Source organism: Myotis myotis, unplaced genomic scaffold, assembly GCF_014108235.1.
Source record: "Myotis myotis isolate mMyoMyo1 unplaced genomic scaffold, mMyoMyo1.p scaffold_m19_p_13, whole genome shotgun sequence".
Classification (NCBI taxonomy): Eukaryota; Metazoa; Chordata; class Mammalia; order Chiroptera; family Vespertilionidae; genus Myotis; species Myotis myotis.
Window position 1 is genome coordinate 27944383 of NW_023416317.1, and position 26804 is coordinate 27971186.

The window sequence follows — 26804 nt, forward strand, 5'->3', positions numbered from 1 at the left end:
GTAAAAACCTTTTTGTTCTTTTTAGGTATCTATGGAGGCTTCTTATTGGGGGTCAGATCTGTAAATGGCTTAGCTTTCTATGACTGGGACAATACAGAACTCATACGCAGAATTGAAATTCAGCCCAAACATGTGAGTTCCCGCCATTGTTTTGGGAATGTGTGTCTCTGGGTCCCTGTACCCTGCAGTCCCTGTTCCATTGTGTTGGGCATAGCACCATTTACCCCAGGACTGCTTAGCAGCTCGGAGTTGTGGTATTAAAATAAGGCAATAGCTGTTGGATATTTTGAAAAATATAAAGTTATACCAATGCCAAGCACTTTTCATGTTTTAAATGGCTCCTGCCTGAGTGAGAAAAGCATGCTTTGAAGACAAAAGGTCAGAGAGTCCTTCGCTTGGGAAGGCCTGAGAGGTCCCACTCATTTCAGAATGTCTTTTCCTCCTTTCCCTGATAGTGGCTGCTTGAACGCTAGGTAACCGTCTCCAGTGACAAAGTTTTCTGCTTTAGAACTGCCTGCTCCTTTGACAGCTTTCATTGTCAGGAAATTATCCTTGGCAGCAAGTCCACCTCCCTCATCATGTTTCTGTCTTCTCGAGCATGCACTTTCAGTGGGCAAAGGGGCAAAAACCAGTTTGTGAGGGGTGAAAAAACTTAACTTTCTATCTATAAAGTGTAAGTATGCATATGTATATGTATGTATTGTAACCTGTATACCATGTGCATGCATTATAAATAAACGTACCGACAGTAGTATCTGTGGTGTTAAAATTTCATAGGGGAAGGTGATTATGAAAACTGTCTAAAAAGTTCAGGGGGGAATTGAAAATTGATAATGCGGGGGTGGGGGGGGCGGAGTGAGAAACACTATTCTAGAACAATAGGGAATGGGTTTCTGCTCCTCTAAATTACAGCACATCTAGTGAACACGGACACTCTCCTACCTGTCTCCCTACGTCTGTCCATTTCTAGGCTAAATAGAACAGCACTGCCCTGCCTACCTTCTCAAATGGATGTATATGCACACTGTATTAAATTGCTAAGTATATACTTACTATAAGATAAATCTTGTAAGACAGAAAGTGTATGCAATTTATCATATCTATTCAGAAATCCAAAATCATTTGTTTGTGTGTTTGTCATGTTGCAGATTTTCTGGTCTGACTCTGGAGAGCTAGTCTGTATTGCCACTGAGGAGTCATTTTTTATCCTTAAGTATCTGTCGGAAAAAGTCTTGGCTGCACAGGAAACACATGAGGGAGTTACTGAAGATGGCATTGAAGATGCCTTTGAGGTAATTGCGTCAGCACAACTTTAGTTTTGCTTCTGAGTGATTTATATTCTTAGAACTTCACTCATTTTAACATTTTAGTCTAAATTAGGTTTGGGGGAACTAAGCATTAAGGAAGTTACAGTAAAATGTGAAAATTAAAATATTGGCTTAGAGATCAGCGTCTAAAAGTATTTATATTTAAAAGAAATTTGTGCTTTGATTTTAGGAAATCCTTAGTCTAATTTAGATTATCTTTCAGTAAAGAAATTTAGAAGGTGTTTTGGTTTTAAGACAGTTTGGTCACAGTGATTTAAATGAGCTCTCAAATGGTAAAGATAAATAATCTATTGTGGAGATGTCCTGGAAGATTTTATGAAATACTTATTATGCTGGTTTCATGTGTGTTAGGAGTTTAGATAAACACTTTTTTAATCACAGCTTTGACACAACAATGAGATTTTACATTACAAATACTCATCCAGGATTCTGTTCTTAAATGGAGAAAGAAGATAGAAATTCCAAAGAAAGATTTTCTTTCTTTTTTTAAAAATACGTTTTGTTGTGTGTGTTTTATTGACTTCTTAGAGAGAGAGAGGGAGAGGGAGAGAGGAATAGAAACATCAGTAATGACAGAGAATCATTGGTCAGCTGCCTCCTGCATGCCCTGTACTGAGGATCAAGTCCACAACCTGGGCATGTGCCCTGACCAGAATCCAACTATGACTTCCAGGTTCATAGATTGATGCTCAACCACTGAGCCTCACCGGCCAGGCTAGATTTTCTTTCTTGAAATAGGATTTTGTTTTTACTCTGCCTTATCTTAATTATATTTTTTTTGTTACAGGATTTCTAATGCTGAGTAAGGTAATAATAGACTTTTTTTTTTTTTGTAGGTTCTTGGTGAGATTCAGGAAATTGTGAAAACGGGGCTGTGGGTAGGCGACTGCTTCATTTACACAAGTTCTGTGAACAGATTAAATTACTATGTTGGAGGAGAAATAGTCACCATTGCCCACTTGGACAGGTAGCTGAGTATTGTTTTGCTTTTGCCTTAAGCATCCTAAATTTAAAAATATACTTTTTAAACAAAACCTATTGCTGGCTTATAGGAATGATAGGCCTGATTTTTCAGTGTTATAGTTCTAGTGGGTTGGCAATTGCTAACCAGAATTACATCAATCAAATGGAAAGATTTTGCGCTAGAGGCAAAATGTGGGGTGTGTATCTGTGTGTACTGATTTGGGCTAAATTAGTTTCTGTTTGTAATACAGAACGATGTATCTCCTGGGCTATATTCCTAAAGACAACAGGCTTTATCTGGGGGATAAAGAACTGAACATCGTCAGCTACTCCCTCCTGGTCTCAGTGCTGGAATACCAGACAGCTGTCATGCGGAGGGACTTCAGCATGGCTGATAAAGTCCTTCCCACCATTCCCAAGGAACAAAGGACCAGAGTTGCACATTTTTTGGAAAAGCAGGTAAGAGGTCCTATTTGCTTATTTAAGTTTTGTGTGTTTTTTAAAACCAGCAATTAAAAAGAATGTCAGTATAAATTGGAAAAACTTTAATTGCCACTGATTTCCTTATGGCAATGGAGTTTTCCTGTAAATAGAAGTCACTGTTACACTCTTCTCCTTCCCCTACATCCTTGGTACCCCATTTAAATGTTGGGGGTGATTATCTGTCTTTCCTTTCTGTAGACTTCTTTTCCATCCTGTTACTATTTTCATTTCTATACTAGAGCTTTCTTTCCTAACTGGCATTTTTTTTAATGGTAAAATACACATAACATAAAATTTAAAATGAGTGATATGTCTTTTTTTGATGTGGTGTTTTTGTAACCAAAGTTATATGGGCATGAAGTTTTACAAGGCTTATGAAAAAACAGCCCTTCCTTCCCTCTCTCATTTCTACTTTCTAGAAGTAATCACTTAATTCTTCTAGCTGACTCGGTATTTATTTCCATGCTGTTTCTCAACTTTAGACATTTCCTATGACTTCCCACTCTAGCTAAGTATTTATCTTTCACCCCGTCTGCTTCTCCCACATACATGACACTTTCCTATTCCTTATCCTTCCAATATAATTATATCATGAGTTTGAATAGATCAGTATCAATGTTTACATTATTATGGCTATCTAAACACTGTTCATAGCTGAGCCATGTGGTATATTGTAGCTTTCCCTTCCTGCAGTTGTTTTCCCTGAAGTTAATAATTCTTTTTTAAACTTTGCTTTTTTTTTTAATGTACTTATGATTATTCTCCCTACTCTGCTGGTTCTCCAGATTTTCCTAGCATCACCTTTCAGTATGTTTAGTCAGCTTCAGTCTGAACTGGTTTTTCTGCTCTCATCATGGCTATCCCCCTCCACCATCATGTTGGGGCTCCCCTTGGCATCTCTCTTGAGTTGGATCTATTGTTTCCTGTATCCCCCGACTTCTTGCCTGGTTTTTATGTCCTCATTTTGCTGGAGCATGTCCTTCAGTAGTTTCCTGAGAAAGGGTCTATTGGGAAGTAAATTTTTTGTGACCTTGACTGCTTGAAAGTTCCATTGTTCTACCCTATACCATAATTGACCACTTCGCTGGATATAGAATTCAAGGTTGGGGTAGTTTTCTCTCAGAATCAAAGATATTGTTCTATTGCTTTCTAACTTCTAGTTATTATTAAAGTCTAAAGCCACTTATATCCCTGATTCTTGATACCTGATCTGTGTTTTCTCCGTGGAAGCTTTTTTTGGATCTTGTCCCTATTGTTCTGGATATCATGATGGTGGGCCTTGAAAGGGGTCAATTATTACTCATTTTGCTGGATATTAGATGAACTTTTTTAACTGGAGTTTTAAGACATTTCTTACGACTTCCCACTCTAGATGAGGAATCATCCTTTTCATTTTTGAGTTTTAAAAATCATTTTTCTGATGATTTCCTTTGTTTTATAGTTTCTCTTTGTGGAATTGTTATTCAAGTGTTGGATTTCCTGACCTGGTTTTTTCATTTTGTTATTTGTGGACTTTTAAAATCTTGTTTATGGGTAAAGTTTCTCTTCTCTCTCTGAGGATATGGTGGTTTTTTTGTTGTAGTTTTGAAGTTTTCTTTTGCCCTACATGGTAGGTTCCCTACATGTTAAGTTACTACTGTTGGTTCATTTTGATCTTGTGAGGGATTTTCCTCAGGTGTCTGGTGATCCTTGGGCATTAATTTAAGAGTAGAGGTGTAAGAAGCAGATCAAAAGATCTGAGTTTGTGGATGGGCTTATTGGGTATGAACTCACATGTGATGTGGCTGGGCTATTTGATTGGGGAACCTCAATGTCAGTACAGTGGGGCCTTGACTTACGAGTGTCCCGACTAACGAGTTTTTTGAGATACCAGCTGTCTCAGCGGATTTTTTGCATTGAGTTGACAGAGTAATTTGAGTTAACAAGCTCGGTCTCGGAACGAATTAAACTCGTAAGTCAAGGCCCCACTGTATCTTCATTTAGTGAATTTAATGACTCATTTATTCATTTAATGAGCACTTAGCATTGTGCCACGCACTCTGACATGTAGCCCTCACTGACATTTTAGTGATTTTAGTATTTTTAGGTCATACCCCTTGGGCTGGTTATAGTTTACAGAAAAGCTCCCCAATCACCACCATGCTGGGGGTTAAGTAGAAAACAGTTTAGTGTCTCAGTATTTAGTATTTCATTTAGTCTCCACATCCATTTTCATAACCTGTTTCCTTTTGATACTCAAGATTCTTTCCTCCAGGTGCACAGGGTATCTCTCAGACGAGATCCTTTCCAAAAAATAAACCTCATGTTTCGTGTGTATGTCAAAGGGTATGAGGGAGAGCAATGGGGACCTGGGATATCTAACTGCTTCTTATGTGACCTTTCAGGCAGTTTTGTTTTAGCACTGCCCTTCACGAGACACCTTTGGGGGTTCTGGGGTGTAAATTGGGTGGTTTTCTATGCTGTGTTCACTCCTGATTGAGGATTTTCTCTAGTGTTTCAGCTGAATCTTTATACCTTTCCACCAGCTTTCCAGCTTCCAACATTGTGCAACTAATGTCTCCTCTGCCTTTGTATGTGTTGTTGGGAGCTTATGCCTTTAAAAAAGAATCCCTTTAATGTCATTTCAGTGGGGATTTGGAGGAAAACAGGGTATTTAATCCACCTGATTTCACTGCTTTGTCCTTGCCTTTACCAGACTAGTTCCATAGATCTTCCATCCTCCTCTCTTAGACTTTATATTGTCTGCATTAGTGCTAGGGAAGAAGCGAGTACCGCACATTATCCAGAATGCTTGTTTACTCTCTACTCATGGACGAAGAGCTTGTATAGTCTGAGGAGTTAAACATTTTCAACAGGACGGTACAGCCATTCTGAAGGTCAGCCAAACAACTCTGAAAGCTCTCCAGTTCCTCCGCGCTGACCACCTCGTAACTGAGCATTCTCCCTCAGTCCGATGAAGTCGGAGCTTTTGTCTAACACACCACTTCTCTAGAGCTGAAGAACTTGCCCATAAGACAGACCTCTCCAGTACTGTTTGTCTTGGGAGAGAAGCTAATTTAGAAATTACAATAGTTGGTTTAAACACCTGTTTCTGATGACAGGAGTGGAGCAGAAGGGATACTTGCTGATGAATACACTGGACATGAGACCGACACTAAAAGCATAAGTAATGACAACGTCAGGAGCTGGAAGCAAATGTTTGCTGAGTGACCTGCAGGTGCTAGAAAATAGGAAGGTTTTACCTTTTACTTTTTTCTTTGAGGGACTGGGCTAGATGACCTCTAAGACCCAGTTTAGTGAGATTACAAACACCTAGGTCTACCCCACTGTCTGCCTTTTTAAAAAATGACTGTTGTTCTTTCAACTTCCTGAAATCCATTTCTTTTTGACACTTCTATTTACTTTTGCATTTCTGATTTTACGTTGTTTTACTTGAGTTTATCTAGCATCTGTTAGCTTCCACTGCTGAGAGAACAGTAGGCATTGTGTGACTGAATTTTCTCTGCTGGGGTTCTTATCAGTTAATGATTCCTCCATTTTTTTCCTGTCTTCTCATTGGAGTATTTTGTTACCTGTTACTTTTGATTCAAATGGGCTTTCTGTGTCAGCAGGGATATCTATTTTAGTTTGAAAAGGAAGTGGATGATTTGCTGAATGCATGTGTTTACATACAGATTACACACGCGTTTTTAATCTGTTTAGGGCTTCAAGCAACAAGCTCTTACAGTATCCACAGATCCTGAGCATCGCTTTGAACTTGCTCTTCAGCTTGGAGAACTAAAAATTGCATACCAGTTAGCAGTGGAAGCAGAGGTATGTACTAATAACTGATAGGTCAGTATATCTGTGTTAGACTCATTTTGCTGAGGTTATTGTCTCTTTGGTCTTGTTTAAGAATATATTATGTTAATCTTTGCATAACTTACATGCATTATATTGGCGATATTCTTAGCATTCTAATTTAAGATATGAAAACACTTTAAAGTCTTTACAGATCTGTTTTGGAAGAGAAGGAAAGATGTAAGATAGTAGGTAAACTAGTCTGAGAACTTTAAGAGGGCAGGTGTAGCAGTAATTTGCCAGTATCCAAACTAGTGAGAAAGATGTTGGTTTTAAAGAAGGGTTCTGATATTTTGATAGTTTAGTGACATTTTATGAATCTTTGCAAGTTGAGGGCTTCTAGTTGTGGTTAAGTCTAGCATTTACTGGTAAATTCTTTAGTTACATTAATATCACCCAAATGTGTATTTTATTTGTTTTTTGAGAAGCTACAAATGACAATATTATTAAATATTTAAGGACATAATTTTATAATCTTTCAAAAAATGGTTTTAAATCACTCATTAAAATTGTAATCTAATTACCTTAAAACTTCTATTAGGTGATTTTCACTGCAATTACAAAATAAAAATATAATGGGTTAATTATTCATGTATCATTAAAATTGATTTAATTAATTTTGTATGTGAATAATTTACATTTCCTCATTATACATTTTGTCGTTTCATTTTATTTTGATTGATAGAACCAGTTTAACAAGCACAGCTCAATACAGTGAGGCAAAAGGTTTACAGTTGAGTACATGAAAGTTTATTCTTGTATTATTTTTTATTGTATTTTCCATATGAATTCCTATAAACCTACTTTTGCCCCACCCTGTGATCTCCCATTGTCAGCACAGAATTGTTGAGGTTAATAGGATAATGATGTTGGAAATTCAAATGTTTATTTCCAAAGATAATTTAACATGGAAACTTTCTTACAGTCGGAACAGAAGTGGAAACAACTTGCTGAGCTTGCCATCAGTAAATGTCAGTTCGGCCTCGCCCAGGAGTGCCTGCACCACGCACAGGATTATGGGGGTCTGTTGCTGTTGGCCACCGCCTCTGGAAATGCTAGTATGGTGAACAAGCTAGCAGAGGGTGCGGAGAGAGATGGCAAGAATAATGTGGCATTCATGAGTTACTTCTTACAGGGCAAGTAAGTATTAATCCAGGGTCTGAAAGTAGAGTAATTAAAAGCACTCTGGAGCCATTTGTGCAGAATGAACCCTACAGAGAGCTGATGCCTGGCCAAATAGTGTTGCTAGTGGTGGCAGTCAGGAGGACAGTGCTACCTGGTGGCACACACCTTCAGCGAAGGATGCTCTTAGCACAGTTGGTCTAAATGTTTGAGGAAAATGAGCTATTCAGGAAGGCTCAATTAGGAGAAATTCCTCAACAGCCCTACCGCTTACTGGCTGAACCATTTTATGATGGCAGGAGGTTACTTGTGTTGTTCCAGTTAGTGCCTGAATGGCAGATGATTTTACCCAAATTGGGTAATTCTGATCTGTTCATGGCAATAAAAGATGAAGATACCAGTTAGATTTGAGTCCAACTGTAAAGCATAAAAATGTCAAGTTAAGTCTGGCAGTTAGCGCAGACCAAATCATTTCAATACTAGTTGACCATGTTATGAAATAAAACACAAGTATTCATTAACCTTGTCTTATATGCTTTTTTTGTTGTTAATCCTCACACGAGGATATTTTTTCCATTGATTTTTTTCTGAGAGTGGAAGGGAGAGGGAGAGACAGAGAGTATCATCGATGTGAGAGAGACACATTGATTGGTTGCCTCCCGCATGTGCCCCACCCAGGGTCAGCAATGAGCCTGCAACTGAGGTATGTGCCCTTGACCAGAGCTGAATTCAGAACCCCTTCAGTCTGCAGGCCAACACTTTATCCACTGAGCCAAACTGGCTATGGCCTACATACTAACCTTTTAAACCCCACACTAACATAAAACCTTTCAGTGTGCACCCCTTCCCCCATTATATATTTATTGTATATTTTTAATATTTGTGTTTAAAATAGAAACTAAATTTACATACTGGTCCTATTATCAACATTAATAGGTCCACTCTTCTTTACCACCCATAATTCAGAAATCCAAAAATATTCTGAAAATGGTTTTTATAACTTATTTGATTTCATAACATGACCTTAACTCTGAAATACTATTAGTTACTTTCATAGAATCTAGTATTTGTTATTGCAGAATATTATGATTTTTGATACTGATATTAGGTAATATATAGTATATGTACTGTATTACTTTTCTAAAATCCAAAGAGTTTGAATTCTAAAACACATTTATCAAACTTAAGAAAAAAACGAAATTAAAGAAAAAAAATAGACACTGGGTATTTTCCCACTGGACTGTCCAGCACAGCCCATATTGGAGACACTGCCCTCACTCTATCTCCTAAAGCCTTTAAAAGGTGCTCATCTCAACTACCTTAACGTGTCTTGAAAAAGCCCCTTTTGATTCTCCTTAGGAGTTGTTAAAAGTTGGGGTGGAAAATGGTCACAAAAGCTCTCACCCATCACAACTCCTGGAGTCCACTGATTGTGGAACACACAGGTGGTGACAGGTTAAATGGCTCAGTGACACAACAATGAGGAGTATGTGTGGGAGTTGGGGAGGGAGTGCTGACTTTCAAACACTAGGCCCATGCTTCTTTAAGTGTGAAATGCCGGGGTTACCGTGTTTCTTCTTAGTAACAGTGCCTCTCCTTTTCCATCTTCAGGCTCGATGCTTGCCTAGAGCTCTTGATCAGGACGGGACGACTGCCAGAAGCTGCTTTTCTGGCCCGGACTTACTTACCCAGTCAGGTTTCAAGGTACAGACTTTTTATTTTAGGAAGAAATGTTTCAAATAAAAACAGCCCACTTACTTAGTCTCCCTTTGGTTCCATGATATCTATATTAGGGTGGTTAAACTCTGGAGAGAAAATCTCTCAAAAGTCAACCAGAAAGCAGCGGAATCCCTTGCTGATCCAACAGAGTATGAGAACCTTTTCCCTGGATTAAAAGAAGCCTTTGTTGTGGAAGAATGGGTGAAGGAAACACATGCTGACCTGTTGCCAGCTAAGCAATACCCACTTGTCACGGTGAGTGGTCAGGGTGCCAGGCCTCATCTGTTGTGACTACAGGGTGAGTGCGCACTCACGACACAAGGTTTTGAACTGCACTGCATGTTATTGTTGGAGTAAGACTAATGTCTGAGATTTAAGCCAACTTCATAGATGAATTACAACTTAAAAATATTTCATTTTATTCTTGCTTTATTCTCTGATAGCCAAATGAAGAAAGAAATGTCATGGAAGAGTCAAAAGGCTTTCAGCCCTCAAGATCTGCACCTCAACAGGTCAGTAGAATGCTACATGAAATAATCTTGAGATTTGTTGAATAAGTACTCTCTCCCACTTCCTAGTCCTTGGGGGAAATCTTTCAATTCCTGAACAAATTACTATTTTTATATGTATCTCCACTTGGGCTTTCAGGAACTTGATGGGAAACCTGCTTCTCCTACTCCAGTTATCATAGACTCCCACACAGCCAACAAAGAAGAAAAGGTATGATCCCCAAACCCAAACTTCCCATTTTAAGTGATGGGATCAGTTTCCGAGCAGGTGCTTGGAAATGGGAAGGGACCCTTTTTGACAGACTACAGGCATGCCTCATTTTATTGCACTTCACAATTACTGCATTTTTTAAAAATTGAAGGCAAGCCCCCTAGCAAAAAGATTACGACTCACTGAAGGCTCAGATGATGGTTAGCATTTTTTAGTAGTAAATTTTTTAAGGTACATACATTTTTAGACACAGCACTATTGCAAACTCAACGCATTGTGGACCAGGAGTTTTATTGCTAGCTTTACTCAGTGGTCAGATATGTTTCTATTGAACGAGTACAAAAAACAGTTTACATAAGTGTTAAAGGCACACTTTAAAATTAAATAACTTCAAAATGCAATGGGTATTTATTACATGTTCTTACAAGCTAATATCTTTTTAAAGAATTCTCATGACCCATCCACAATGTGTTAATAGACTACAGTATAACGTAAACATAACTTTCCTATGTACTGGGAGATAAAATTGATGTGACTTGTTTTATTGTGGTGGTCTGGAATTGAACCCGCAGTAGCACTGAGGTGTGCCTGTATTTTAGATCTCTTTGGATCATACATCAGAGCTAACTTTTCTTTAACACAGTACTATATGACTCTTTCTTTGTAGAGTTTACTCGAACTAGAAGATTTGGATAATTTGGATTTAGAAGATATTGACACAACAGATATCAACCTGGATGAAGAGATTTTGGATGATTGAATGTAACGTTTCCCATTTACACGACTAAACAGATTATTATGGACAGGTATTAATTGTTGCCCTGACCGCAGTGCTCTGGGACTCTGAGAAGAAACTCCTTAAATTGTATGTAAACACTGTGCTGTGCCCTCCTGGTCTTAGGAAGTTTGTGTGGCATCTACATCACTGTGTGTTTCCTTGTCTACCAAAATAGACATGGACTTTGATTTTTTTCATACTGTCATTAGACCATATCTCATAAAATCTTTTGAGTTAATGAAAACTCTTCAAGTTTCCTTTCTAATTAAGAAAATAGCATCTACTTTAGAAGGCTGGGCCAAAACTACACCTCACCAACCAGATCAGCCCACATTCTCTTTGCATCACCAAGCTGTATTTCACATACCATCAACCACATTTTCCTTAATCTCATTGCGTCATTCCCTCAGTCTTGTGTTGCTTGGGCTCTTCTGCCTTGCTCTGATTTTGTCTCGTAGCTGCTTGTTTCTGGAAATCCAGGTCTAAAACCAGAAGGCATGGTACTTTTTTTCTTATACTGCACTTACCTTATGTGATTAGGGAAACTAACATCACTTCTCCAATATCCCTTGTGGGGTAATAAGTTTTTCTTTGTGGTAGGGCCACTATTTGGAACTCCAAATCGTAAGTACCTTGACAATTTTAAACACTCAGCTCAATCGATATTAACAGAAAGCTAGTTAGTAATTAGCAAAATGAAATTTATTTGAAAAATATTTTCAGGAAGCTACAGATTGGCTAATGGAAGCTTCTTGATAAGCTTGTAGTGTTAATTCTATATATGCTCCGTTCTGTGCTTCTGTTTTTGCAAAAACCTGTTTAAATGGAAGAAAAAGTTTTTAACTTTATACTAGTTTTGAGACATTTCTGTAATAGCAGAGCACCAGTTTAAAAAGCCTTCCAAGTTTCACAATTTTTTTCCTGATTATAAAGCAATAAGCATACTGCAGAGACAGAAAAACAGTATCCAGCACAGTTCAGGCAATACTAATTCTAAACACCAGAAGTGCCCTACTACGGCTGCCCCCTGCTAGATAAAATGAAAACCATTATGTTCAAGTTTCCCTTGGGTCAAAAAATTTTTTTCAAGAGAAATCAGAAGATTAGAGAATGTTTCTACAAAAGCATTTTGCTTTATCTGGCTTATCACAGAAAACCAGTGTTTGTACTGCGGTCTCTCTCTGCTCCTCTTAGACTGTTCACATCCCTGGTTGCTTTAGTCTTAGTAATAAGCTGTATAACTACTTTGCACATGCATAGATAATGTTGGGATAGAAGCCAGAGCCACAAAACAATGTCTATTCTGAGCATTAGAAGAGATGAAAATTACACAATGATTGCCCCTTCCTAAAAAATTTTATCAACTCTCAACATTTTACAGAGGAACATGTGTAAGCCCATGGTTTTGAGACATCTGCAGTTCAAAACAATAATGCAACTAAGGCTTGGTACATACAAGCACCACCATCTCCCCTTCTGGACACCTGAATAAGAAGGTGGCCCATGCACTGGGGACATGGCCCACCAGGCCCTGCTGGTGATTTCATCAGATGATAGTACTTCTCCAATACCAGCTGCAACTTCCCCAGCCCATCAGTGTTTCTAGTGTCCAGGCTGAAGAAATAACGGGGGCTCTAATCACTATTTCCAGACCACAGACCTGGTCAGTTACCATTACATATGACGTACTTTAGAATTCTTCCCAACTTAGTTACCACACAACAGTTAGTGTGGAAAAGTCCCTTTACCTTAATTAAATGTAACCCCTCAGCAGCCTGCTCCTTGGCTTCTTGAGCTGACTGGCCATCTGGATGGAGGATGTGGTACAGCTGGACCAAGCTGGTGGCATCATCGACTCTAGAGAGAAAGGGTTTATTCTTTTTCTCCGTTTGCTCAGTCCTATAAAAGGGTGTGCCTGCTTAAAACTAAATTACATGTCAAGTTTCCCGTGGGCCAGAAAATTTTTTTTTAATCCTTCAGTTTTCTATTTTCAAAGGCATTTTCAGGGAAATTAGCTAATTTAGGGTTCATACCAATTCTGCAGTAGGTAGGGCAGGAGTCTCTACAGGCAGTTCCCGATTTATAAAGTGAATGTATTCTAAAAGTGGCTGTATTCTTGGAAGCAGCATCGTTTTTCATAGAAACAACATTGCAATGGTAGATGATTCCTAGGCCAGCCCCCTTCACCTGCAGATGACGTAATCCAACTCAGAGGGCAGGAATATACCTTGACCCCACATGAGCCAGAGGCTGGTGGTAAGGGATGCTCAAAGCCACTGCCTGTAAGTATTAGCAGCGACATCTCCTACTAACAAAATTTTCATTGAGACTCAACTGATAGAGAAATGCCTCTATTAGAAGCCTCCTAGGAGTCCAAGGAAAGACTCACAGGAACCCATTAGTTAAAAATTAGCATCCTAGTGAAGCAAATTTGAAATTATGCACATCAGATGAAGGAAAGCCAGAACAAGAATTCAGGATTGTACTTAAATTTTCATCAACATTAAAACTTCCCTATGCTTCACCAAACAGTCACTAACTTCTTACATAGTCAACAACTTCCTCCTGTTTGCCACCTCAAAGCCAAGCGGATATTTAAAAATAACTCTTCTAATATGCTTGTGCTTTGAGGCTCTGCTGTGTACTGGCTTCTGGCTGGGGTGGAGTGAGGACACCCTAATGCAGTGATCCTGCTTTCCTATTACCTGAGCTGGGGGGTAGAGGGTGGGGTGACTTAGGTAAGGCTGCCGGTAAGGAATTCCTTAAGCCGTAGAGAAATGCTCAGGGCTTATCCCAAGGTCCATCCACCCTAAAAGCCGTCCCTTGGGGGAACTGAGAAACCAGACCTGCTCATATAGTAAAATTTTCCAGGGGAAAAACATTCAGAAATGTTCATTATAAATCTATTCTGCTTGTTAAAGTCTAACAAAGTTCAATAAATATGACAACAAAATATTTCCTCAAAATATAAACTTAATTTCCTTTAGAGCTTTGTATATGTTAGAGTCATGTTTAGTTTTTGTATAGCAGAATCATGTTCAGGGCTTCATTACATTCATGCTAAAGTATAATTCCTATGTGCCACAGAATATTAGCTTCACACACAGCCCATATTTGAAATTTAAAAAAATAGTGTACATGTTCAAAAAGATTTTAAAAGACTCAATTCAAAACTAACAATGGGCCCTGGCCAGGTGGCTCAGCGCATTGGACACACCAAAAGGTCATGAGCTCAATTCCCAGTCAGGGCATGTACAGGAGGCAAGTAATCAATGTTTCTCTTTCTCTAAAAAACATGTCCTCAGAAATGTTTGCAGATTCCAAATTCTGGCCTGGGCTCCATTCAGGGAGGGCATGCGCCCTCTACTGGCTCACCTGGGATTTGCAGCAAGCTGTTCAGAATCCCACAGAAGTTTTACTTATGCAGAGTAGCAAAGGTTAACTCAGTACACAACACTCCTTCCCCATATGCAAATAAACTGCCCCAGATGTCATAGTGATATCACTATATCACATATTAGTACACCTTGACAAAAAATGTTAATTTTCAAAGGCATTTCTGTGTTGCTCTAATGTCCTATAAAAAAAGTTATACTGTTTCTGTAGTAACATACTTTCAGAATGATTACATTTCAGAAACTAAGAAAATTCATTCACAGGTGATGTCAAAGCTAATGCACCTAAAGGCAGTTCACTTGAAGCAGCCTCATGGCCACCAGCCAGGCCTCTGCTTATGTGGGATGAAGGTGTGTATAGTCCTGCCTTCTACACTGGATTGCACGACACATGCTGAAGGGTGCTGGCTGGACATCACCTCCGGTTAGGAATGCTGTTTCTATGAGCAATGATGCTGACTTCAAATATGGACTGCACTTCTTAGTGCCTATGGCACCTTCTAATTACAAATGCTTTACCTTCGTACAAATGGTTCAGATTACACGGTGGATACTCGAGTCAAAACACCTTAGTCTGAAGGTAGCAATAAACCACCTTCTGAGTTCAGTAAGGGCTTTTTGTGGAAAGTTGACTGACTTAGTACAGCCATGCTGGTTTCTTTTCCTTGTTATTTTGGCCTTTCTAACCCAATCAACAGAAACATATCCCCCAAAAAATTTCTCTTCAATTCTACAAGTTATAAAGTACACTATTATTTCAGCTAAGAAGGCTGAGCACATACCAGTCTACATGCTAAAATACAACAGACATTCATTTCATGCGACTTTGAAAAATACAACCTTTCAATGCCTTAATCTTACAAAAGCAAGAGATATAAAAAAGTAAGAGTATTTCCATAAATTAAATGACTTTTACTGAAAAGCCCTAAGAGGAGTCCTACCAGAAAACAAGCACAACCGGCCCTCTTCCCCCCAGACTCCCGAGCACCGGGCATGCCGGGTATCAGTCAATATCCAGGGCACACAGAACACATCAAAGCCACTTACTCTTTCAAAGAATCTAGCTCTGTTTACACAACACAGAAGCAAACCCAGAAAACTCGGTTGTGCTGGAAGAACAAACTCATAAATAAACTGAGGTAAGTGAAAGCTATTTGTCACTGGACAGTACACTTATCACTGAAAAAATAACAGCTTAAATACAGATTCACTTTAATGGTAAGAATTTACTTAGGAATTAAGATCATACTTACAAATCTCTCTGAATCTGGTCAATCAGTAAACCATCAATCTTTTTCTTATTTACAAAATACCAAGCCATTCCACCAAAATGTCTTGTTGAACGTAAAAGGTCATATTTTCCATGTTTATCTATATCTTCATAGGTCTGATGATGAACCTATCCACATAAGATGTGGTTTTTTTTAGAAAAATAAAAAGTGAGTGGCATTACTGGATATACATTTACTAGCCTTAGTACTGCCCAAGAAAGTATCAGTAAAATCAGGTCTACTTAATCTGTCTCCACTATCATTAACCAAAAGATGATTTAGACCAACCCTCCACTGCAGACACAAATGGCAGCCTGGAACAAGTGTGCCAACCATTTATAACCAGACCAATTACTTTTCAGCAGCCAAGCACTATTTATGAAGCACACATATAGAGAAACCACTGGAAATAATGGACCATTATTTCTTGGTCAAGAACATTCTTTCACTCCTCTTCCTTCCCCCCCATCTCGTCAACTACCCTATTCCATCAACTACTATATACTATCCATCTTATTAACTAACATTCCATGAGTCCTTAATCTTCCGAAATGAAGACTTTGATGAGGGCATTCCTATGTTCAAAGGCTTTCTGCTGACTGAAGTCCAGGTTCCTCAGCCTAGCATCTAAGGTTACCTGTGATGGGGCCCCACCTACCCCTCTAGTCTAATCCTGAACACCCCCTACATATACACTGTGTATACAGCCACACCAGATGGTTGGTCATTTCTCAGGCATACACTGTTTCCTGCCTGTTTATACTGTACCCTCTACCTGAAACACCTCACCCAACTCCACTCACCACAATGTCCCTGCCCTTTAAGAAACCTATGAAGCCTTTCCCGACAGCACTTTGTAACCTCTTAGCACCTAACATCTTGGACTAAGGTGAAAATTACCTGTAAGCTTATGTAGCACCCTTCCCCACAATCCTTTCTGGACTGCAAGCTTTGACACAGCACACAATATCCTAGCTGATGTCATCATCTATACTATCTGCAATACTACCTTACACATAAAAGGTGCTTCAGTGATTAAACACACTGCATTTTGGTAAATTTTAGTAAATAACTTTGTTCCTTTATGATAAATTGAAAAAAGAACAGACTTTGGCCATCACTCACTAGCTGTACAACTTTTAGCAAGCTACTTTTTTTAAAAAAAATGTATTTTATTGATTTCAGAGAGGCAGGGAGAGGGAGAGATAGCAACATCAAAAAAAAAAGAACCATCAATGATGAGAGGGAATCATTAATCGGCTGCCTCCTGCACGCCCCTACAGGGGATTGAGCCCACAACCCGGCATGTGCCCTTACCGGAATCGGACCCAGGACCTTTCAGTCCACAGGCCGATGCTCTATCCACTGAGCCAAACCGACTAGGGCAGGCTCCTTAACTCTTCAAACAGAAATTTTCTCATCCTTAACTCAAGGGTATTGTAAGGATAAAATACCTGTTAAATATCAGGTCCTTCCTTGACAGGTGTTCAGGTATTTCCTTTCTCTTCCCCCCGTATCAAAGCTTATAACTTCACTCATTTGCTATATTAAAAACCTTACTCATAACCATACTTAAGCTCATACTTTAGAAACTAGAAAATATACTCACTTTGATATAGTCAGCAGAATCTGGCTCAAACTGGGCCACGCAGAGATTAAGGACATCAGCATGCCGGTCTTGACTGTACATGGTCTAAAACCACACAGCAGAGTTGGAATTAGATGAGAAGAAAGTTCAACACTTATCCTGATGCCATGACAGGCATGCCCATCCACATACAGGCGACATCTGTGCCCATCAAGAGGTATCCAGAAATAACACAGGCTTTGTGGCTGTTACATCTGCATTCAAATCCCAGCCACTAGATAGATAACCCTAGTTGAGTTATCATTGGAAATTTTTATGTGTTTATCAAAGCAAAATGCCAAGGAGCACCAGAGTCAACTGTTTCAGCAAAGAATCCGTCACCACTGACTCTTATGAAACCAAGTCGCCTTACCTTAAGATTTTCTTCCTTGAAAATTATTGGTGTTAAAGTTTTCCGACCTTCCTTGGGGAAATAAACTTGTATCATCCGATCCCGTTCTTCCCAAGAGGCTTTGCGTAGTGTGCCACTTGGTTCTCTGACGACAATAAAACGCTCCTGAAATAGAAAATATAATCAAGGATGAGTTTATGAGGATTTATTTTCAGTTCTAGGGTCCCACTAAACACCATAAGGTACAACTGGGAAACATGAAATGCAATCATACTTGTCTAAGATTTGATACTTCCTTCACTAATTACTGCTGGGCCTCTGACAATCAGAAATCTAAAATGAAAGTATGACTAAGTGCCAACCAGGTCCTAAAGTGAGTCCAATACATAAAACGCTTCAACTAAAAATTTCTGATCTGAGATTCATCTAAATGCACTTCAGATGAAAAAAGTGCTATGAAACCTTTTCAAATTGTTTCATTTCCCTATGCCAGTCTCTCACTTAAACAGACTTTCCTACTGTATGATCTACATTGAAAGTCCTGGGAATAAAAAGAACAAACCCAAAGATGTGTCAAACTGACGGGTCCACCTGCCTCTGGTCTCTCCACTCTTCCAACTGCCAAGTCCCAGACCATGGGATCACTTCCTTCTCTGAATTCCACTATGCTCTCTACCACTCAACTGACAGTGTATCCTGTGCAAGATTCTTAACACCTCTCAGATATTGTTAATATTGTTAATATTGGAAAAGGGCAGGGATTTATGTGGTCATAATTCTTTGCAACACTCAGAGTGACTTACACAGAGCTTTGCATACTATATAGCAGAAAAGTGATACATATCTAATCAAATTAACCAGGTGGTACTGACTCATCTTTTCAGAGTCAGTAAAGAGTATCTGAACATGTTTTGAGGATAATATAATTAAAACTTTCATCAAGTACTAGAAATAGAAAAAAATAGATGTCAAAATAACAATTATTCCTCAAAATTATTTTGGTAATTTGAATTCCAAGTTCCTTTTTCCCTTTCAGGTTATAGAATGCTCCCACAAACTAGTCTTCGGAGCATTGCAAATATTTATTAAAGCACCCCAAAGCAAAAATTATAATTAAAATGAAACTCTGTGATGTGTACAGATCAGGTATATGGTGGTTCACGTACAAACATGGACACTGCTCAAATCCTGTTTTCTAACTATGACCATGTATGATAAAGAGGCTAACATGGGGTAGCCCTTCCCCAACCCTCCTATATGTAATACTCTACTGCATTTTGTGGGCTGAATTGTAAATGACTCTTTTTACTCTTTACTTGAAAAGGCTCAAAGACAAAACTGATATAAGTAGCAGAGTCTCCTTTTGGAATTGACAGGCGAGGGAAGAGGAGGAAGAATAAAAACCACAGCACAAGTGGTGCTGTCTGGGAATTATCTGGGGAATATGCCATTCTTACTGCGAATTCTGAAAAATGAAATGCTTTGGGCAGCCTGGGATTTGGCGTCATCAGGTACTTACAAGAAAGAGACACTCCATCTTTTCACACAGCGTCAGCTAAGGAAGCCAGTCTAACCTGGGCAGAAAGGATCTCCCTGCTCCCACTGCCTTGAAGACTCTGCCCTGGTTCTATCAGCACACCTGTCTCCTTCCTCGCAGTCAACCTGGAATATCCTGTGCTCGGAATTTGTAGGGGAATGGTAACATGATGTGGGGCTGCTCTGCATTCCCCTTCTTCCTTAAGCTGTATCTTCCGGAAGGTTCTCCCCAGTCACAGAAATTCTGGTTTGGAAGATTCAAACTGGGTCACATGATGTTGACCCTTGTCCTTCAGTCCCATCTCCACATAGTATTTCAAACAGAAATAATTTCTTTATGAGACATATACTCACCCGGTGTGGTATGCTATACGATATATCGGTAAACACGTATTTGGCTGTTTCTGTTCCTTCCAAAATCTTATCTTCAGCTAACACGTCATTTATTGGCGTACGCTCTTCCAGAACCGGTGGCATTTTTAATCGTACTTTAGCTGCCTCAACCGCCTGTCTTGTAGCCTAATGAAGTAAAATATTTCTTAAGGAAAGCCACTCGACTACAGACCAAAGGACCATCTGACAAAAGCGGACATTAATCAAAAACACTAAGGACTGCAAAGAGAAGAAGCCAGAGCCATGAATCAGTGAGTGGGCTCCGGGGCCCTGGCTTTGCCTCTGTGGAATGGCTGAGAAAACCAGCTATAGGCTCAACCATTCTCTAAACCAGCGGTCGCCAACCTTTTGGACCTCACGGACTACCAGTGGTCCACTGGTTGGCGACCACTGCTCTAAACAGCAAAGGAATGCTGAGGCAGAGCCAGGCCACAAAAGCTGCTTGAAATAGGATAGAGCATCTCCTTTATTGGGCTCTTGCTATGTGCCAGATATTGTTCAAATACTCTGAATGTATTTGGCCCACAACTACATTACGGCACTATCGTTACCTCATTTTATGAGCAAGAAAACAGGCACACAAATGTTAAGCAAATTGCTAGGAAGTTGCAGCACTGGGATTTGAACCTAGACAACTCAACCCCAGAGTCCACGCTCTTAACCACTGACCGCACTGCTCCACTGTTACCTGTTAACAATGGTTACCTCTCAGAGGTGAAAGGGGAACTTTCATTCTTTGTGTGATATGCCACTGGATATTCGAATTTTTGCTATGATTATAAATTACTTTTGAATTAGAAAGAAGAGCGATTGTGCTTCATGTGTTCATACATCGAAGCCTTCTCCACAAATACCCAGGACGCCAGGAGGACCCTGCTGCCCAAGCAGGATGCTATTCAGAAGGATCTCATAATCACACCAGTTTCAGCCTCAAAGCAGTTCACCATTACTTCTCCAGGAAGGAAGCTGGAGCAGGCAGGGCAAAGGGAGAATGCTCAGGCTGGTTTGGGGGCAGAGGCGGCTCTGCTTGAACACCCAGATGCCTGACCCACATGCCCCAGTCTGCCTAATTTTTGGCCATGTTTCCTGATCCTCCACCTGCCAGCTCCTATTTCTTTTCTCAGTTCTGTGCCTAGAATTCCCCCCTCATTAGTGCCTGTGGAAGAACAAGTATCATCTGGAGGGGTTTTTAAATACCTCTTAGCTCTTTAAAGAAAGGTAGTCTACCAATATTCCTGCATTCATGTACCTCTTCCAACTGCTCCTGAGTCATTAGCTTGTAGGTTGGTGGCTTCAGTTCTTGGATAGCTGGCTTAAAAGTCTTCTGCAAATTCAAACCGGTCATCTTGGTGAGTATGCTTTGGACTTCTTCATCCATAAATGTAGGTTTCTTGATCTCAGAACTACCAGATTCTGTTAAAATGATTTTAGCAAATAAGAAATGGAAAAAAATGACAAGCCAGCAAGACCTCTAAATAAAAAAGTTAAAAAATGATTAACACAATGTCTACCTCAACACATAATGCTAGTACTTATGATATCCATTTATTGATTCATTCCTTCATTTAAAATTTACTGAATATTCACAATGATGAAGATATAGTTTCTGCCATTTAAAAGGTACTCAAAGTCTAGTGGAGGAAGCAACAGGAAAAAAGTAATGAATGTAATAATAATAATAGTTGCTTTCATTTATAGGTTGTCTCCTATATGCCAGAATTACATACATTTTCAGGAATGCTTATAGCAGCCCACAAAACAGGCGCTGATATCCCAATTTCATAAATGAGGATACTGGAGCATGCCTAAAGACCTAGCTACTAAGTGATAGAGCCAGATCCTAAACCAAGCCTACACGAATTCCATCGATTGTGGTGCTCCTCAGTGTAAGACTACAGACTAGAGAGGCATGGTGAGTTGTGTGACTACTGAGGAAGGAATTCCACATAGCCTGGGAGCATGCAGGGTGTGATGGGATCAAAAGATGGCTTCCCAGGGGCCTCAATAGGGCCAAGAAAAAAGGGAAGAAAATTCTAGGCTGAGGGGTTGCAGCTAGGAAAGAGAGGCCTGGATTGGGCATGACACTGAAGAGGCCATCTGGTGTCATGGAAGAGCCCTGAACGAGAGAGGAGACCCAGATCTCAGTGCTGCCCCAGGCAGTTTTCCTATCCCGTTGCCTAACCCCCATTTCCACTTCCATTAAAAAAAAAAAAAAAAAAGTCATTCCTTCCCAGCCACTTCTTCACTGCTCGTCTTGTAAATGCTGGTATCCTGAGGATTCTGAACTACACCCTTCTTCGCACCTTCTCATTCTCAGTGATGACTTCCTGGCTTCTGTTACTTCTGTATGCAGGAGACTCTCCAATCTGAATCTCCAGCCAAGATCACCTTGCATCCACACACCCAATGAACACTGCACATGCATTTCAATATTATTGAAATCCTGTCTTAAACCTGCCTTTCCTTCATTCCCTGTCTTACCACCATCCAGTAGGTCCTGTGAGCCAGATACCTTATGGTCATCCCTGACTCACGCCTTGCCTAAGGCCGCCGTCATAACAGTAATAACAGCTAACATTTGTTGGATATTTACTATGGGCCAGGGCTTCCTGAGCTAAGTACTTAGCACATTTAATCCTCACAACAACCTCGTAAACACTATGATTATCCCCATTTTACAAGAAAGGACACTGACACAGAACATACTTCCTATCATACCTCACAAATTTTCTTCAATCCTCCATTTCCACTCCTCTACCCTAGTCAAAGCCATCCTCATCTCTTGCCTTAGCCTCCTTACCAGTCTCCCTGTCTCCTTCTGACTCCACTATAAACCATTCTCCAAAGAATACATAGTAAACTCTCTAAAATGCAATCTAAATAATAGAAAAGATGAACAAAACAACAACTGATTATTTGGAAAGATAAACAAAATTGACAAACCTTTAGCTACACTAACCAAGGAAAAAAAGAACCCAAATCAAACTGGACAACCTAAAAGAAATGGAAAAATTCTTAGAAATATACATCCTAGATTAAATGAGAAAGATAATCATACACTTTACAAACTGTTCCCCTGATAATTCCAGTACCAACCTAGCACCGTACATAATTATTGACTGTATTTCCTATGCATTTGCATCCCCATGACTATTTTGTAACTACCAATCTGTACTATGGTGTACACCTGAAATTAATATAAAATAATATTAAGTGTAAACTGTAATTGACATTTTAATTTTAAAAATTAAAAAAAATCAGAACAGACCAATTACTAGTAAGGAAATTGAACCAGTAGTCAAAATTCTTCCAATGATGAAAAGTCTAGGACCAGATGTCTTCACAGGTGAATCTTACTAAATATTTAAAGAATTAACGCCAATCCTTTTCAAATTCTTCCCAAAATTGGCGAGGAGGGAACATTTCCAAACTCATTTTTTTTTTTAATATATATTTTATTGATTTTTTACAGAGAGGAAGGGAGAGAGAGATAGAGAGTTAGAAACATCGATGAGAGAGAAACATCGATCAGCCGCCTCCTGCACACCTCCCACCGGGGACGCGCCCGCAACCCAGGCACATGCCCTTGACCGGAATCGAACCTGGGACCCTTCAGTCCGCAGACCGACGGTTAAAGGCCTTTCTTCTAGGATCAGGAACAAGAAAGGGGTACCATGCTCATCTCTGCTACTTGTTAGTACAGGAAGTCCTAGCCAGAACAATTAGGCAAAGGGGGAAAAAAAGGAAGGAAGAAAAAAGAAAGAGAACTGGAAAGGAAAAAGTAAAATTGTCTCTGTTTGCAGATGACATGATTGTATATATTAAAAATTCTATACATATAGAAAATACACCAAAAAAGGTACATCTAATCAACAAATTCAGTAAGTTGCAGAATACAAAATATTAAAAATCAATAGCATTTCTATACACTAACAAATTTTCTGAAAAAGAAACTTAAAAGTGATCCCATTTGTAACAGCATCAAAAAGCAATAAAGTAGTAAGGAGGTGAAAACTAACAGAAAACTACAAGGCAATATCCTCTGCAAAAATTCTGTAGTTTTCTATACTGAAAACTGTAAAACTGAGGAAAGAAATCGAGGAAGACACAAATTAATGAAAAGGTATCTGTGTTCATGGATTGAAAGAATTAATATTGTTAAAATGTCCATACTACCCAAAGTCATCTATAGATTCAATGCAATCCCTATCAAGATTCCAATTGCGGGGGGTGGGGGGGTGGAGTGAGGGTGAGCTGGGGGGAGGGTCAATGGGGGTAAAAAAGGGACACATGCAATACTGTCAACAATAAAGAATTATTTTTTTAAAAAAGATTCCAATTGCATATTTTTACAGAAACAGGAAAAATCCTAAAATTTATACAGAACTACAAAAGACCCTGAACAGCCAGAGCAACCTTGAGAAAACAAAGTGGGAGGCGTCACATTTCCTAATTTCAAGCTTTACTAAACACCACTGAGTATGTTAGGCTGGTCATATATGGCCTTTATAGTAATCAAGCCAGTATGTTACCAGCATATGAACAGATACACAGACCAATGGCTCAGAATCGAGAGCCCAGAAATAAGCCCAGCATACTAGTGCCTGGTCAGCTAACATTTGACAAGGGAGCTAAGAATACGCACTAGAGAAAAAACAGTCTCTTCAATAAATGGTGCTGAGAAAATGCATAATCACACGTAGAAGAGTGAAACTAGACCATCTTATACCACTCACAAAAATTAACTCAAAATGGATTAAAGACAGATAAAAGGCCAGAAACCATAAAAGAAGAAGAAAATGTTCGAGAAAAGCTCCTTGACATTGGTCTTGGCAATGATTTTTTTAATGACACCTAAAGCCCAGGCAGTAAATTAAAAAATAAACAAATGGAACAAAATCAAACTAAATAGCTCTGCACAGCAAAAGAATCGATAACAAGAGAAAAAGACAACCTACGAAATGAGAAAAAAATATTAGCAAACCATATAGTTGTTATGAAGCTAATATCCAAAATATATAAAGAACTCATACAACTCAGTAGCAAAATACAAAAAAATCCAATAAAAATAATGGGCAAAGGATCTAAATAGATATTTTTCCAAAGAGGACATGATATATAAATGACCAATAGTACATGAAAAGATGCTCAACGTCACTAATCACCAGGGAAATGCAAATCAAAGCCACAATGAGCTATCACCGCACACCTGTTAGAAAGGCTAGCCTCAAAAAGACAAGAGATGAACAAATGCTGGCGAGGATGTGGAGAAAAGGGAGCCCCTGTGCACTGTTAGTGGGACTGTAAACTGTACAGCCACTATGGAAAACAGTGTGGAGGTGCCTCAAAAAATTAACTATGGAACTGCCATTTGACCAAGTGATCCCGAAAGGAAAGTATGCACCCCTATGTTCACAGCAGCACAACTTACAACAGCTAAGGTCTGGAAACAGCCCAAGTGCCCATCAGAAGACCAGTGGATAGAAAACTGTGGTACATTTACACCCTGGGAGACTATGCGGCAGTAAAAGCGAATTCTGCCCCCTTCCCCATCTTCACCGCCTCTACCGCCATTTCTCCCTCACCTGCCTCCCTCACCTTCAAAAGCTGCTCCTGCCATGAACCTTGTCTTGGTATAAATAGCATCGCTCTCCACTCAACTGCTCCAGCTAGAAACTTGAGCGACAACGCTGATTTCTCTTTTTAAACCAGTGGTTCCCAACGCGGGGCACATACCCCACAGGGGGGCAATTTGGTTTTTAAGGGGGGCAATTCGAAAATAAGTTATTAACAGTGAATTTTTTTGTTTCTTATGGTTCTACGGGCCTCCTATACAGTCTATAAATATATATTGTGGCATATTTATGCATTTCAGTTCTCTATTATACGTTTTGAAACTTTGCTATTTTTTCATATCGCTTCATATTATTTTTTTTTTTAACAATTTCTTAGTGATTTCTTCCTCAGTACTTCAACTGTCCTTTCGTTCTTTTAGTTTTCTCTTTCACGGATGCCGTGCTCTTAGCACAGGCACCGCTGCTTGTTGAGAAAAGTTAATAGCCTCCTGGCTTCCTCCATGTGAATAGCAGATCACTTTTTAAATAAGAATTATATGTCCCGGGGTGGGGGGAAGGCATCCGTATTTTAGAGATGCTAGGTGGGGCATGGCCAAAAAAAAGGGTGGGAACCACTGTTTTAAACCTAGATCCAAAGTCGTAACGAGCCCTTCTCATCACTCCTGCCTCCGAAACTGGGTCCCAAACTACCTGTGTTGTCTTATTGCCGGACTTTTGCTTATGCTGTTTCCGGCACTTGCGACGCTTCTTTCTTTTCTCCCTCGTATCGTTAACCCGGTCTCCGCTTTGGTCATAGCCACTCCAGGAACTAAAAACTTCCCGGGAGCCCCTCCCTGCCCTCCCGTCCTGGTTTGAATCCCAGTCTGACGTGCGTCCCCCGGTCACAATGCCCGGCCACTTTCCCAAGGGGCCATGAGTTCTTGGGGAAAACCCGCGCAAAGAGCTGCTGGTTAAGTGGATAAACCAACGAGCTAAAGCTAGAAACGACAAACCCTGCCGTTACACTGAGCGAGCCGACAGGTGTAAGCGCGCCCGGCGGGAGGCGCGGGGCGGGGGGGGAGGAGGGGCTCCGCGTGGGGCTCCAGGACGCGCCAGCCGACCTCGGGCAGGTCACTTACCGGCCTCGGAGCCGAACCGACGGCATGGCATTCCCGCCCCGCAGGGCCCTGGCCGCGGCTGGAGCAAGGCGCCAGGCTGGGGCCGAGCCCGGACGGGAACACAGACCCTTTCCGAGCCTCGAGAACCTTTCAGGAGGCTCCAAGGCAACACGGACGCTCTGAGGGCCGCCATAATTATCCGGGGCCGCTGGCGCCGGAGGCTGCTGGGAGCGACCTCGGTCTCGCGCGGTTCCTACGGCACTCTGGGAAATGTAGTCCGGAGGAGGAAGCCGGGTGCCATGCAGCTTCTGGGCCCTTTACAGGTTGTTTCTGTAAACTGCTTGTTCACACGTGAAAGTGTTCGTGTCCTTCTCTATGCCTAGAGCCCTCTGTGCTTTTTCCTGGGCCTCCCTTCGTTTCCACAGCTCTAAATAGCCATTTCCTACCCAAACTTTTTCCCAGACCCAGTTTAAATCCAAGCGCCTATTCAGCTTCTCCATTCAAACTTCTCACAGACCCCATACCCCCAAATAGAAGTCCTGGTCCAAGCCCTGATTGCCACCAGCACCATCCATCATCTCCCTTCAACCCATACACTTTGTCT

The 26804-nt window shown here is 40.2% G+C and overlaps 2 protein-coding genes across 2 annotated transcripts in view; one reads left to right on the top strand and one right to left on the bottom strand.

Moving 5' to 3' along the window:
• Positions 1-11197, top strand: part of COPB2 (COPI coat complex subunit beta 2) — a 35534-nt gene extending 24337 nt beyond the window's left edge. The window contains exons 12-22 of the mRNA XM_036332405.1: positions 26-132; positions 1149-1292; positions 2165-2295; positions 2543-2750; positions 6477-6587; positions 7540-7754; positions 9348-9440; positions 9530-9710; positions 9899-9967; positions 10104-10175; positions 10843-11197. Of these exons, the coding sequence (XP_036188298.1) occupies positions 26-132; positions 1149-1292; positions 2165-2295; positions 2543-2750; positions 6477-6587; positions 7540-7754; positions 9348-9440; positions 9530-9710; positions 9899-9967; positions 10104-10175; positions 10843-10935 (1424 nt within the window). The 3' untranslated portion in view covers positions 10936-11197. The remainder of the gene's footprint in view (positions 1-25; positions 133-1148; positions 1293-2164; positions 2296-2542; positions 2751-6476; positions 6588-7539; positions 7755-9347; positions 9441-9529; positions 9711-9898; positions 9968-10103; positions 10176-10842) is intronic.
• A 436-nt stretch (positions 11198-11633) lies between these two features.
• On the bottom strand, positions 11634-26426 carry MRPS22 (mitochondrial ribosomal protein S22). The gene is made up of 8 exons (XM_036332406.1): positions 26222-26426; positions 20777-20940; positions 19489-19653; positions 17620-17763; positions 17229-17312; positions 15602-15747; positions 12702-12810; positions 11634-11768 (listed from the first exon to the last, which is right to left on the bottom strand). Exons 1-8 carry the CDS (start codon positions 26391-26393, stop codon positions 11673-11675), a joined length of 1080 nt encoding a protein of 359 aa, XP_036188299.1. The 5' UTR covers positions 26394-26426; the 3' UTR covers positions 11634-11672.
• Positions 26427-26804: the final 378 nt, after the last annotated feature.

Bases quoted from the DNA above. Each gene is read 5' to 3' on its own strand.
- MRPS22 (XM_036332406.1), bottom strand. From the start codon at position 26,393: ATGGCGGCCCTCAGAGCGTCCGTGTTGCCTTGGAGCCTCCTGAAAGGT. The intron at 20,941-26,221 runs GTAAGTGACCTG...TCATTTTAACAG, and splicing joins TCGGTTCGGCTCCGAGGCCG to AATCTGGTAGTTCTGAGATC. The intron at 17,313-17,619 runs GTAAGGCGACTT...GTGTGGTTTTAG, and splicing joins TCAAGGAAGAAAATCTTAAG to ACCATGTACAGTCAAGACCG.